Here is a 12,737-nt window from a genome sequence, read left to right as displayed (position 1 = left end):
GTCCTGTGCCGAGATCAAGATTTCACACCATATATTTCCTTTATGCTGGTCTGAAGGTCAATATCCACCTAATCCTGACATCAGGGGTTGATGAAGCTGGCACAGATATGTTTAGATGTAGTTGATGGCCTATATTCTTTTAAGTGCAGTGCTCCAGTTTATGTCATTATGGATTTAAAGGTTCTTTGTGCTGCAGGTGAATTGATGGAGTATAATTTACACATTTGCCAAGGAAACTAGGTGGCTATGTGGATAGATACTATGTCAACGGGTGGAAGGTCAAGTAAAAATATTACTACTTGAAAAAATAAATTTTCAGGTTCAGTTTTACCTAGAAATAAGGCAAAGTCTTGGACAATTGAGCTTGACAAACCAGATTACTCTGACAGCAGCAGCCTAAACTTACAAATAACTTCTACCTTTATGTCTAGTTGAACAAATAAGCTGAACTGGGTAGATGAGCAAAAAAAGAGTTTTCTTTTCCCCATTATTCCCTGTCCAAATGAGCTCTCTTGAATAATTCCTTCTGAGCCTCTGAAGACTTTTTTGGTGATTTTCATACAATAAATGTTGTCTGGTCCCTTTCAGATTCAAGAACAGACTTGTGTCAATAATTTAAAAAGCTTGTCAAATATAATGTCAAAACTTGCAAAAATTAATTTGATCCAGAACTTCCCACCCTCTCCTGCCCACCACGTGTGGGTGTACCTCAGCTGCAGAAGCCTGGGATGTGAGGTTGTGTGCTTTATGTCTGTGAGGGGTGGAAGAAATGTCTCTGATTTCCCCGCTCAATCCTCTCCTCCACCCCTGTTTATTGGTTTGGACCTCTCTTTCGGGGTCATATCATGTGGAAAGAGGAGAGAGGTAGGTAGGAAAAGACCTTTTTCTCAGGCTGACTGTAATCTGACCTAAGTGCCCTCTAGATGAGGAGAATAAAAAATGTGCCATCTTGACCTCATAGGGCACTCTGGCAGATTTCTCAGAAGTCTGTGACTGGCTTGTGGCTATTGTCTCCTTGATGCAGGCCATGCCTCTCCTCCAATCTTATGTTTATTATCCGCCTACAGCCCGTGAGCTTCTGGAGGTCTCTCTCTTAGGAGCTTTTTGTTCCTGTAGATATTCTTCCTGGGTGAGATTTCTTTTCATGGCATCCTGTTTTGTCTGGGAAAACATGCACCTTGGCCTCCTATTTGAGGGAAATGCTCTTTTTCTCCAATATGGCCATATCTCTCTTCTCTATGCCCATTCAACACTACTAGTCAAGCATAGGCTCCCAATGTAGTCTCTTCAGCTTGAGTCAGGCCTGGTCCTCTTCATCCCAAACTCCAGGACACATAGGCCAACAGCTCTGAGTGGTTCTCTTGAAACCACACTTCACTTGGACTAAGATAAGGGGACAGATTCTTCTTTCACCCTCTCCCCTACCCTCCCCCACTATGAGAGGGGACCTGACCCATAGCACCCTGACAACTCTCTTTTTAAAAATCTTCACCTGGGTTACTTCTGCCCCTTGCATAGTCTTGGGTTTGATGATGGACTAGAGTTAATGGAACCCACTCCACATGCCCTTTATAGGTGGTCTAGAACTCTGCTGCAGAAGTGAGGATGACTTGCCCTACAATATCATTCTTAGTCTTTGGAACCTCATCTAAAACAAAGGTACAAAGAGCTCCATTTGAAAATTCTGTTCTGCATTATCCATTAAAATTCAGCTTTTAAAAGAAATTCAGTGAGACCAACAATGATCTATCCAAAAAGGAAATCAAGAAAACAATCCCATTTATAATCAAAAAGACTAAAATATTTAAGCATAAATTTAAGTGAGGAGGTGAAAGACCTGTACACTGAAAACCAAAAACGTTGGTGAAAGAATTTGAAGGAGACACAGACAAATGGAAAGACATCTGATGCTCATGGATTGGAAGAATTAATATTGTTAAATTGTCCATGCTACTCAAAGTAATATACAGATTTAGTGCAGTCCTTATCAAAATTCCAATGGCATTTTTCACAGAAATAGAAAAACAATCCTAAAATTTATAGTCACAAAAGACACCATACAGCCAAAGCAATCTTGAGAGAGAACAAAGTTGAAGGCATCACACTTCCTGATTTCTCACTATACTACAAAGCTGTAGTAATCAAAACAGTATGGTAATGGCATACATACAGACAGATAGATCAACAGAACAGAATAGAGAGCCCAGAAATAAACTTAAGTGTATATGGTCAACTAGTTTTTAACAAGGGTGCCAAGAATACACAACGGAAAAGGATAGACTCTTTGGTGTTTGGAAAACTAGATATCTACATACAGAAGAATGAAATTATCTTACAGCATACACAAAAATCTCCTCAAAATAGGGTAAAGACTAAAATGTAAGACCTGAAACTGTAAAACTCCTAGAAGAACACATAGGGGAGAAGCTCCTTGACATTGGCCTTGGCTTTGAGATTTTTGATATGACACCAAAGCTTAGGCAACAAAAGCAAAAGCAAACAAGTGTACTATATCAAACTAAAAAACTTCTGTGCAGCAAAGGAAACAAACAACAAAATGTAAAGGCAACCTATACACTGGGAGAAAATATTTTAAGTTATATATCTGATAAGGGGTTAATATCCACAATATATAAGGAACTCATTCAACTCAATAGCAAAACAAGAAACAACTCATTAAAAATGGGCAAAGGACGTGAATAGACATTTTTCCAAAAGAGACAAACAAATATCCATCAAGTACATGAAAAGATCTTCCACATCACTAATCATTAGGGAAATGCATATCATGACCACAATGAGACATCACCCCCCACCTTGTAGAATGGCTTTTACAAAAAAATAAAAGATAAAAAGTGTTGGTGAGGATATGGAGGAAAGAGAACTCTTGTCACTCTTGGTGGGAATGTAAATTTGTGCAGCCATTATGGAAAACAATATAAAAAACATAATGGAAAACAGTTTTTGAGGTTCATCAAAAAGGTAAAAATAGAATACTATATGATCCAATAATCTCTAATCTGGGTATTACACAAAGAAGAGAGAATCAGTCACATCTAAGAGATAGGGAAACAACCTAAGCTTCCATTGACAGATGAATGGATAAAGAAAGTGTGTGTGTGTGTAATTCAGCCTTAAAAAAGAAGGAGATTTTGCCATTTGCAACAACATGGATGACCCTGGACAACATTATACTAAGTGAAATAGGCCAGACACAGAAAAAGAAACCTGCTTTGGGGTACCTGGATGGCTCGGTCATTAAGCGTCTGCCTCCGGCTCAGGTCATGGATCCAGGGTCCTGGGATCGAGCCCCGAGCCCCCCATCCATCGGGCTCCCTGCTCAGTGGGGAGCCTGCCTCTCCCTCTCCCACTCCCCCTGCTTGTGTTCCTTCTCTCACTGTATCTCTCTCTGTCAAATAAATAAATAAAATCTTAAAAAAAATAAACCTGCATCTCACTTACAGTAGAATTTAAAAGAGTGAAATACATGGAAGCAAAGAGTAGAAAGAACACTAGTTACTGGGGTGAGGAAGTGGGATAATGGGGAGATGTTGGTCAAAGGTACAAAGTTGGAGTTATGTAAGATTGGTAAGTCTGGAGATCTAATGTACAGCGTGATGACTATAATAATACTGTGTTGAATATTGGGAATTTGCTAAGAGTAGATTTTAGGGGCTCTCATTATATAAAAAAACAAATGGTAACTATGTGAGGAGGGATATGTTAATTAGGTGAGTGTACTAATCATTTCACTATGTATGTATATATAGAATCATGTTGTACACCTTAAATATAGACACTTTTTATTTAAAAAATAAAAGCCTGAGGCAAGGGAATAAAAGCAAAGATAAACTATTGATGCTACATCAAAATGAAAAGCTTCTGCACAGCAAAAGAAGCAGTCAACAAAAAAAGGCAACCTACTGAATGGGAGAAGATATTTGCAAATGATATATCTGATAAAGGGTTATCCAAATGTATAAAGAACTGATACAACTCAATACCAAAAAACAAATAATCCAATTAAAATGGGCAGAAGACATGAACAGAGATTTCTCCAAAGAAGACATAGATGGCCAACAGACACATAAAAAGATGCTCAACATCACTAATCATGAGGGAAATTTAAAAACTACGATGAGCTATCACCTCGCACCTGTCAGAATAGCTAAAATCAAAAACACAAGAAACATTGTTGGTGGGAATCCAATTTGGTGCAGCCATTGTGGAAAACTATGGACATTCTCCCCCAAATTAAAAAAAAACAAAACAACAAACTACCCTACAATCCAGGAATGGCACTATGGGGTATTCACCAAATTACACTAATTCGAAGGGATACATGCATCCCTATGTTTATTGCAGCATTATTTACAACAGCCAAAATATGGAAACAGCCCAAGTGTCCATCAGTAGAGGAATGGATAAAGAAGATGTAGTACATATATACAATGGACTATCTTTCAGCCATAAAAAAGGAATGAAATCTTGCCATTTGCAACAACATGGTTAGAGCTAGAGAGTGTAATGCTGAGCGAAACAAGTCCGTCAGAGAAAGACAAATACCATATGATCTCACTCATATGTGGAATTTAAGAAACAAAACACATAAGCAAAGGAAACAATAGAGAAAGGGAGAGGCAAACCAAGAAACAGACTCTTAACTATAGAGAGCAAACTGATGGTTACCAGAGGGGAGGTGGGTGGGGAGAATGGGTAAAATAGATGATGGGGTTTATCATCACTTATCACAATGAAAAAAAAAATGATAAAAAATTAAATTAATAAAATACTTTTGTGAAAATGAGCAGCCATGATGTGATGGCTTACCCACTGAAATGATCCACAGAAAAGCTGTAGTTCTTAGCAACAGTGTGATGGACTGGCAAATAATAAACAGAGTTCTGAAAGCATGGCCAAAGGTGAGGGTGCTTGGAGAAAATGGGGGAAAACAAGAGAAAGAAGAAAAGGAAGAACATTAGTATGAGTAGTTCCTCCCTCAGTGAATTATTAAGAGCAATAGAAGGGACAAGGCATGGAAAACACCTAATATAGTAGCTGATTCATAAGCGTCAAAATGTTACATTGTATTATTTGTCCCCTTAAATCCCTTGGAACATGGTAGGAACCTACAGTAGTTGATTAATTAACCAGTGTAAGCTTTGCGCAGTGGCAGTATCGTAGCCAATGAGGTTTATCCGAGGCGCGATTATTGCTAATTGAAAATTAACCAGTCTATCTAAGTCGTGTGTGTCTGTGTGTGTGTGTGTTTTAATAAAAACAAATACTCTAGCCCTAGAATTATGTGTCTACTTCTACTTGTGATGGATACTGATGTAAATAAAACCCACCAGGATCATGGTCATGTGAGTGGAAGAAGAACAGGGGTGGTGAGGAAGGGCAAATATCTACAAAGTTAGCCTGAAAGTTCTCGTGTTATATCGTTTCTTATATTTCCACTACTCTCCTCTCCTTTTCGCTCACTTTGCTTCATGCAAATTAGCCTCCTCACTGTTCCCACAGCATGTCAGTGGTGCCTTTACCTCAAGGCCTTTGTACTTTTTCCGTCTGCCTGGAAAATTCTTTCTCCCCAAATCCATATGGCTCACACTCCCATCTCCCAATCTTTGTTCAAACGTCATCTTATCCATGGGGCTAATTTAAAACTGTAACCTCCTCTGTTTCACTTCCTATCCCCTTCCCTGTTTTATTTTTCCCCACAACATTTGTTAACATCCTGTATAATGCACTAGTTTGACTTCTCCCCACAAGAAAGTGAATCCCATAGGGCATTTGGGGTCTGATTTGTCTACTGATGTATCTCTATCACCTGGAACAGTGATAACACATGGTCATTAACTCAGTAAGATATTCTGGGGATTAAAGATATTTTTCTGTAAATATTTTGTCAGTAAGTATTGATAGCTCAGTAAATATTCTGGGGGTTAAGGATGTTTTTTCAAGCACAAAGGAGGAATTGATTAACAAAAGAAGGGTGAAGAGATCCCATTCTGCTTCATAATGTTGTGAGAAGCCAACCAGAATTACCTCTTAGAGAACATGTTTCTGTCTTCCATTTAACTCAGAACTGAACAGAGCTGTCTTCTGACTTAATTGAATTTCTAGTGATAATATAAAGGGGTAATTTTTAATTTTAGTGAAAAAAAATTTTAAGCTGAAATAGAAATGGACTAGGAAAGTTTTGAAACTTCTCATCTAACCTCATGGCAGTTTTCAAATTAATATAAGCAAGACATTTTGTACAAAGTAGTGTTTTCTTCTAACCCCCTTCTTCTTTCCTGGAAACATGGGTCATTTTTATGTATCTCTGGATGCTTGCAAGGTTTAATAACAATAAGCATTCAAACTGAAGAACAAATAACCAGCAGACAAAGCAAGCAACTCTTTGTCACTGGGTCTGGCATATTAGTCGCCTACACGGCTTATTATAATACAGAACTAACTATTGGGTGCTGAAGAGGCTTTGCTGTATTGTAAATGTAAATATAACCTTGAAACAGAAAACACAAAAAATAAGCTGTCTTATTCGCATGCTGAAATAGATGATCAATATGAGTCTCAAAGACTTGGCTGAGAGGAATATAAATATAATTCTTTTAAAATGCTCTATTTGATGTCAAAGGACAGCCAATTATGTGCTCTTATAGTTACGGATCTTCAGGTCAGGCTCTAGGAAGAGACTTCTTTTAAAAACAAAAACAACAGGGACACCTGGGTGGCTCAGTAGGTTAAACGTCTGCCTTCAATTCAGGTCATGATCCCAGGGTCCTGGGATGGAGTCCCGCAATGGGCTCCTTGCTCAGCAGGGAGCCTTCATCTCCCTCTGCCTGCCGCTCCCCCTGGTTGGGCTTTCTCTCTCTCTCTCTCTCTCTCTCTCTCTCTCTCTCTCTCTCTCTGACAAATAGATAAATAAAATCGTTCAACACACACACACACACACACACACACACACACACACAAAATCCCTGAGAAAGAAGCAGTGTTCCTGCTACTGGTATGCTACAGTTTGGTCACTGTCCTCTGCTGCTGGGGCCATGGGTATGCACTGTGACAAGTGATGCCTTGCAATCTCATACTCAGTTCAATTCAACACACAGAACAAACCCTCGTTGAGCCCCAGCCCTGAATAGACACGCACGTACCACACAGTGCTGTTACTAACAGTGCATGAGACCTCCCACGGGGCCTTTGCACTGTGTCCTCTGCCTGGAGCCTCCTACCTCCCCTCTCCTGCCCATACTTCCCCACCCCATTCCTCAGGGAAGCCTTCCTGGGACTCTAAATAAGCCATTCCCTCTTTCATGTGTTCTCATATTTGGATTGGTTTCTGTGAATCTCTGGTTGATGTCCATATCCTCTATGAATTCCAATTCCAAGGGAGGTGATCATTGTGCCCTCGTTGCTAAACGCAATGCCTGGAAGATAGAGGCTCCCAAATGCTGGATCAATAAATGAAAGAACATAGGAAGGGAGTAGCAAGAGATAACAATGTGGAGATTGTTAGAGGTCAGGTCATGTAATGCCAAGAAACCTTAACCTTGAAGCATAGTGTAAAGCCAAGACGAGTGGGTGGCATTTAATTAACCTAAAGAAGTAGTTTTCTAAATGGCTTTAGCGCTGACTTGCACGTGAGGAACAAGGCCTCACAGTAAAGGGATCATTTTCTCAACAACCTGTGCAACCTGGTACTGACCCTCAGGCCAAGACCAAAACAAAGTTCAGCTGGAGACGGAGAAGACGGAATTGAGCTTGAGTTCCCTGGGGATATTGAGGGGTGTCATTGATCTTTTTGTTTCCAGAGGCTTATTGGCACACATTCAGCCCTCAATATAGTCTACAGGCCCGTGAGAGGAAGCACAGAGCAGCACTGGTATCTATGCCAGGCAAGAGGCACAGCAACACAAAGATCACGGCAGTGTGTGAGGCTGGGGCCATCACTGTTTCTCCTCCCGTGTGGTCCAAGAACAACATGTTAGGTGGAATCGAATAAATGAATTCTCCTTTCCCTGCAGTAAAGTTGCAGTAAGCAAGGGTTTATGTCACCTCACTTTCCGATTCTCCAGAAAAGAAATTTAATCAGTCATTTTGATACAAATGAAATTCTCAGTCTAGTTATCATACTTCATCAGGATTCCACTGATTCCTAACAGAATTAAATCACATGGAGCTAATGGTCAGTGTGGGCAATTGGACTGGCTAGAGGCCATGTCCATTGCTTGTTAAGTAAGAGGTATTTTCAAAGGTGACTGGCAGTTGCTTATTAGACTAAGATTTCTAGGTAACGATAATATTGCCTACAAATAAATACAAAGTTCTCTGATGATTACCTCTTAGCTCTTTTTCTATATCATTATTCTCACCATTATTATCATATTACTACTTTAAAACCATTCCTTTCTTCTTTCACTTACTAAATTGCTCAGTGATTCTATGGAGGTCAGTTTTCAGAGTGGAGGGGAGGGAGGGAGGAAGGAAGGAAGGAAGCAAGCAAGCAAGCAAGCAAGCAAGCAAGCTCCTCCATGGGAGGTGAGACTGTTGACTAACAACGAAAGCTTCACTCTTTCCTACGTAAGGAATTCCAGGGTAAAGGGATCATTCTTTTCATCCTTCTGAGAATCTTTTAAAACCTGGAAAGAGTTTTTCTTCTCTTTCCCCTCCCTTCTCCCTTCCTCTCTCACCTTTTCTTACTCTATTAATTAGGAGAAACACATTATATCTCTCAGTATCTCTTAATATCCAAAGATTACTTATGACTAGTCATTCTATCCCTCTATGCATTTTTATCTTGCCTTATTTTTAAAAGGATATAAGGTAACTTTAAAAATATGTAACAATACAAAAATTTTAAAATAAGTTACTGCTGCTTTGTTACTGGCATAGAGAAACGCAACAGATTTTTGTATGGTTGATTTTATATCCTGCAACTTTGCCAAATTCATGTATTAGTTCTAGCAATTTTTTGGTGGAGTCTTTTGGGTTTTTTACATAGAGTATCATGTCTGCACATAGTGCAAGTTTGACTTCTTCCTTGCCAATTTGGATGCCTTTTATTTCTTTTTGTTGTCTGATTGCTGAGGCTAAGTCTTCCAATACTATGTTAAATAGTAGTGGTGAGAGTGGACTTTGCAACGATATGGATGGAGCTAGAGTGTATTATGCCAAGTGAAATAAGTCAGAGAAAGACAATACCATATGCTTTCACACATATGTGGAATTTAAGAAACAAAACAGATGAATACATGGAAAAGGAAAAAAAGAGAGGGAAACAAACCATAAGAGACTCTTAACTATAGAGAACAAACTGAGGGTTGCTGGAGGGAGGTGGGCAGTGGATGGGCTAAATGGGTGATGGGCATTAAAGAGGGGCACTTATTGTGTTGAGCCCTGGGTGTTGTATGTAAGTGATGAATCACTATAAATTCTACTCCTGAAACCAATATTATACTATATGTTAACAAACTAGAATTTAAATAGAACTTGGAAAATAAATAAATAAAATAAAATAGGTTACTGAAGGAATTGCTGCAGATAAGGACAAAGATAAGGACAAAGATTTATTTCTCAATGAGAGAAATAAAATTCAAATTCACGCTATGATCCATGGCTGGGTATTCTGTTCCACATAGTCATTCAAGAACCTGGGCTTCTAGCGGGTCTGTCATCTTTAAGTTGTGACTTCTAAGTCCCCCTGCATCATATATCTGATAGCACATGAGGGAAGATCATGGAGGATCTTACATGGAAGGTTTTATACATCAGGTCTTGAAATGACAACCATCACTCCCACTCATGTTCCATTGGCTAAGACTTAGTACACGGCCACACCTAACCAACCACACAGGAGACTAAGAGATATAATTCATCTGCACCAGAGAGAAGAATGGGTTTGATGACCAGCTGATAGTCTGACACACTGACCTATATTCTCACTAAATTGTGGGGGCAAGAGCAATATTTCTCTCTTCACTTCATCCCCAATTCTCATACACACTGAGCACTCAATAAGTATTTGTTGGATAAATGAAGCTGTGCATATTCAGTATTTAAAACATTTTATCTGCCATCCTGATGCTGGTTGCCCGTTTTAGTTCCTCATATAGCACCATCTGAGGCAGCCTTTAATGCATCTCCCCATGTCTGACTGTATTCCTGGAGCTCAGGTAGAGGGTGTCTTTGGTGTCCATTAGCAGTCTGCATTGCAAAATGATTGATGTTAATCATTTCTGTAAATCTCTTATAGATGACTGGCATAAACCATGATGCCAATTTATTTATGTATCCTACATATATTTTTTTCAGAGATTTGGTTATCCGTGTTTTTTTAATTTAAGCATGTCATTTTCCAGAACTGAGGTACCTGGGAAGGTGGGATGCCATTCATTACTAACTCAAGCCTACAAAAGAATGAGCATACTGACTGTCATACTATAAGGATATTGTTAAGAATATTAGACACAGTATACAGTATTCTTTTTTTAAAAGGCTGCGGAGGGGCTGCCTGGGTGGCTCAGTCAGTTAAGCATCTGCCTTCGGCTCAGGTCATGATCCCAGGGTCCTGGGATCGAGTCCTGCCTTGGGCTTCCTGCTTAGTGGGGAGCCTGCTTCTCCCTCTCCCTCTGCCCCCTGCCCCTCCTTGTTCTCTTGTCTCTCTCTCAAATGAATAATTAAATGAAATCTTTAAAAAAGATTAAAAAAAAGACTGGGGAGAAATTTGTTTTTAATCACAATAAAAAGAGTAGCTGTGTTTCTCTTGAAAATAGACTGGTTTTATCCTATGATTGCCATTAATGGCATAACATATATTCTTTATTTCTTAGCATCATTACTAGAAAGTTCTGACTAAATTTTGGACCCATATCTATTAAGAGTACACGACATCAAGAAATGCATTTTGTGTACTATCCCCACCCAGGTTTCGACAAGGATCAACATACTTTTTCTAACTATATTTTCCTTGCCTTGAGTTTCCCTATCTACTTCTGTTATCTTCTTGAATTGAGTATTTATGGAAGCGACCTTAAATATATTTGTTTTCCAAGAGATATGACCATGTTTTCAATGGAGTGTATTGGGTATTGCTTCAACCCTAGAGATATTTTCAAATGAATATGAATACGTCTTTCATTTTGGGAGCAAGAGAGAGAGGAGAGGAATGGGAAATGATGGACTCTAAAGATGAGGGTGACTTTGACAGCTAAGAACTGAAGTAGATAAGTAACCATATTGCACATATGAAAATGTTGTGTACAATTGTGAAAACTCACCACAAGGTAAGTTCCATGAGGGCAAGAACCTTGTCTTTATTGTTGTGTGTAGACTGGAGTCTGGCACACAGTAGACACTAAAACAACATATTTTGAAAGTGTGGATGTAATACACTTGGAGATAGGAGAACTGGATTAATGTCATATAAATGATACTGAATATTGGTTATGTAGTCACAAGCATATGCCTTTTGGACTCAGTTTCATAGTTGATAAAATGGAAGTCATTAGACTACGTATTCACTAAGGTTCTTTCCTTCTTTAATATTCCTGCTCTGCCTGCCACCCTTGTTAGTTACAGCAGCATATTAAACATGGGAATGTAAACGCCTACAATAATTTGGGAATTTTGTTTTCAAAATATTATATCTTCCACAGCCGTCGGAGAAGTGGGTACCTCGACTCCAAATACCACCCCTCAAAGTGAGTATAGCAGGGCTTTCTTTATGTGCCAGAAAAGAGACAAAACACAAGTTTTAGTACAGCTCTGACGATGTTGAGGTTCGGGCAAAAGGCTATGTTTTTCATTTGATGTTGATATTTTGGTTTCAAGCTGCTCTGTGGCAAATTGTAATGCAAATGATGGCTATACGTTGATATGACAATCACTGTAATCTTTAAAATATGGGTTGGTGAATTATTATACTATACTTTTCATTTCTCGTGGAATTTTAAGATAACATGAAAGCAGTCTTGACAGTACTCCCAGTGATCTGAGTTGGCAACAAGAACAGAAAAAGAAAGAAAATCAGTGACAAGTTGTCATTAAACATAAACTACAGAGCTTTTGCTTAATATGCCAGCTATGTCCCTGTATAGGAAAGCACATTTTCAATTTCAGATTTCCCCAAAGTCACATAGATTAAAAATTCAGCACATCAAAGCAAAGTGAAATTACAGCTGTATAAGAAGGTTGGATTCTGAGAATTTTGTCTTCCAGCCAGCAATTCCAGTGTGACTACCCAAGGCTTCAACTACTCCTGGACCCCCAGCGGGCAAGATACCAAAAACTGTAAGTGTAACTGTGAGTCCCTTGGGGTCTTCTGGGCCTCATTAATTCATCCAACACGTATAATGAGCAACTACAACATGCTCTGCTCATAATCATATTAACAAATACTTACAAAACATCTACTGTGTTTAAAGCATTGTTGTAGTTGCTGGGGATACATCTGTGAACAAAACGGATCTAAATTCCAAATTCTGGGGGAAGAGAGACAGGCAAATGGTGATGAGCAATAGAGAACCAAGCAAGCAGTGGAGGGGGACATTGAGGATCAGGTGGGAGAGTGGGCTGCCATTTTAAGTAGGGTGTTTTTGCAAGGCCTTCCTGAGCAAGGTGACATCTGAGTAAAGATCTAACCCAGGGAGAAGAAAGAGCAAACTGTGAGGATATCGGAGGAGAGAGTGAACCAGACAGAATACACGTATCACTAAAAGCAGTGAGAAGAG

General features: G+C 39.2%; 1 protein-coding gene and 1 pseudogene across 2 annotated transcripts in view; both read left to right on the top strand.

Moving 5' to 3' along the window:
- The window catches only part of CD96 (CD96 molecule), an 89,094-nt gene that overhangs the window by 60,717 nt on the left and 15,640 nt on the right, over positions 1 to 12,737 (top strand). For both annotated transcript variants that reach the window (XM_027581788.1, XM_027581787.1), the window contains exons 9-10: positions 11,664 to 11,708; positions 12,226 to 12,297. In XM_027581788.1, coding sequence (XP_027437589.1) covers positions 11,664 to 11,708; positions 12,226 to 12,297 — 117 coding nt within the window. The remainder of the gene's footprint in view (positions 1 to 11,663; positions 11,709 to 12,225; positions 12,298 to 12,737) is intronic.
- LOC113918972 lies at positions 5,159 to 5,323 on the top strand (annotated as a pseudogene).

Source organism: Zalophus californianus, chromosome 1 (assembly GCF_009762305.2).
Source record: "Zalophus californianus isolate mZalCal1 chromosome 1, mZalCal1.pri.v2, whole genome shotgun sequence".
Taxonomy (NCBI): domain Eukaryota; kingdom Metazoa; phylum Chordata; class Mammalia; order Carnivora; family Otariidae; genus Zalophus; species Zalophus californianus.
Note: the sequence above shows the minus strand (reverse complement) of the source record. Positions and strands in the feature narration are given on the sequence as shown.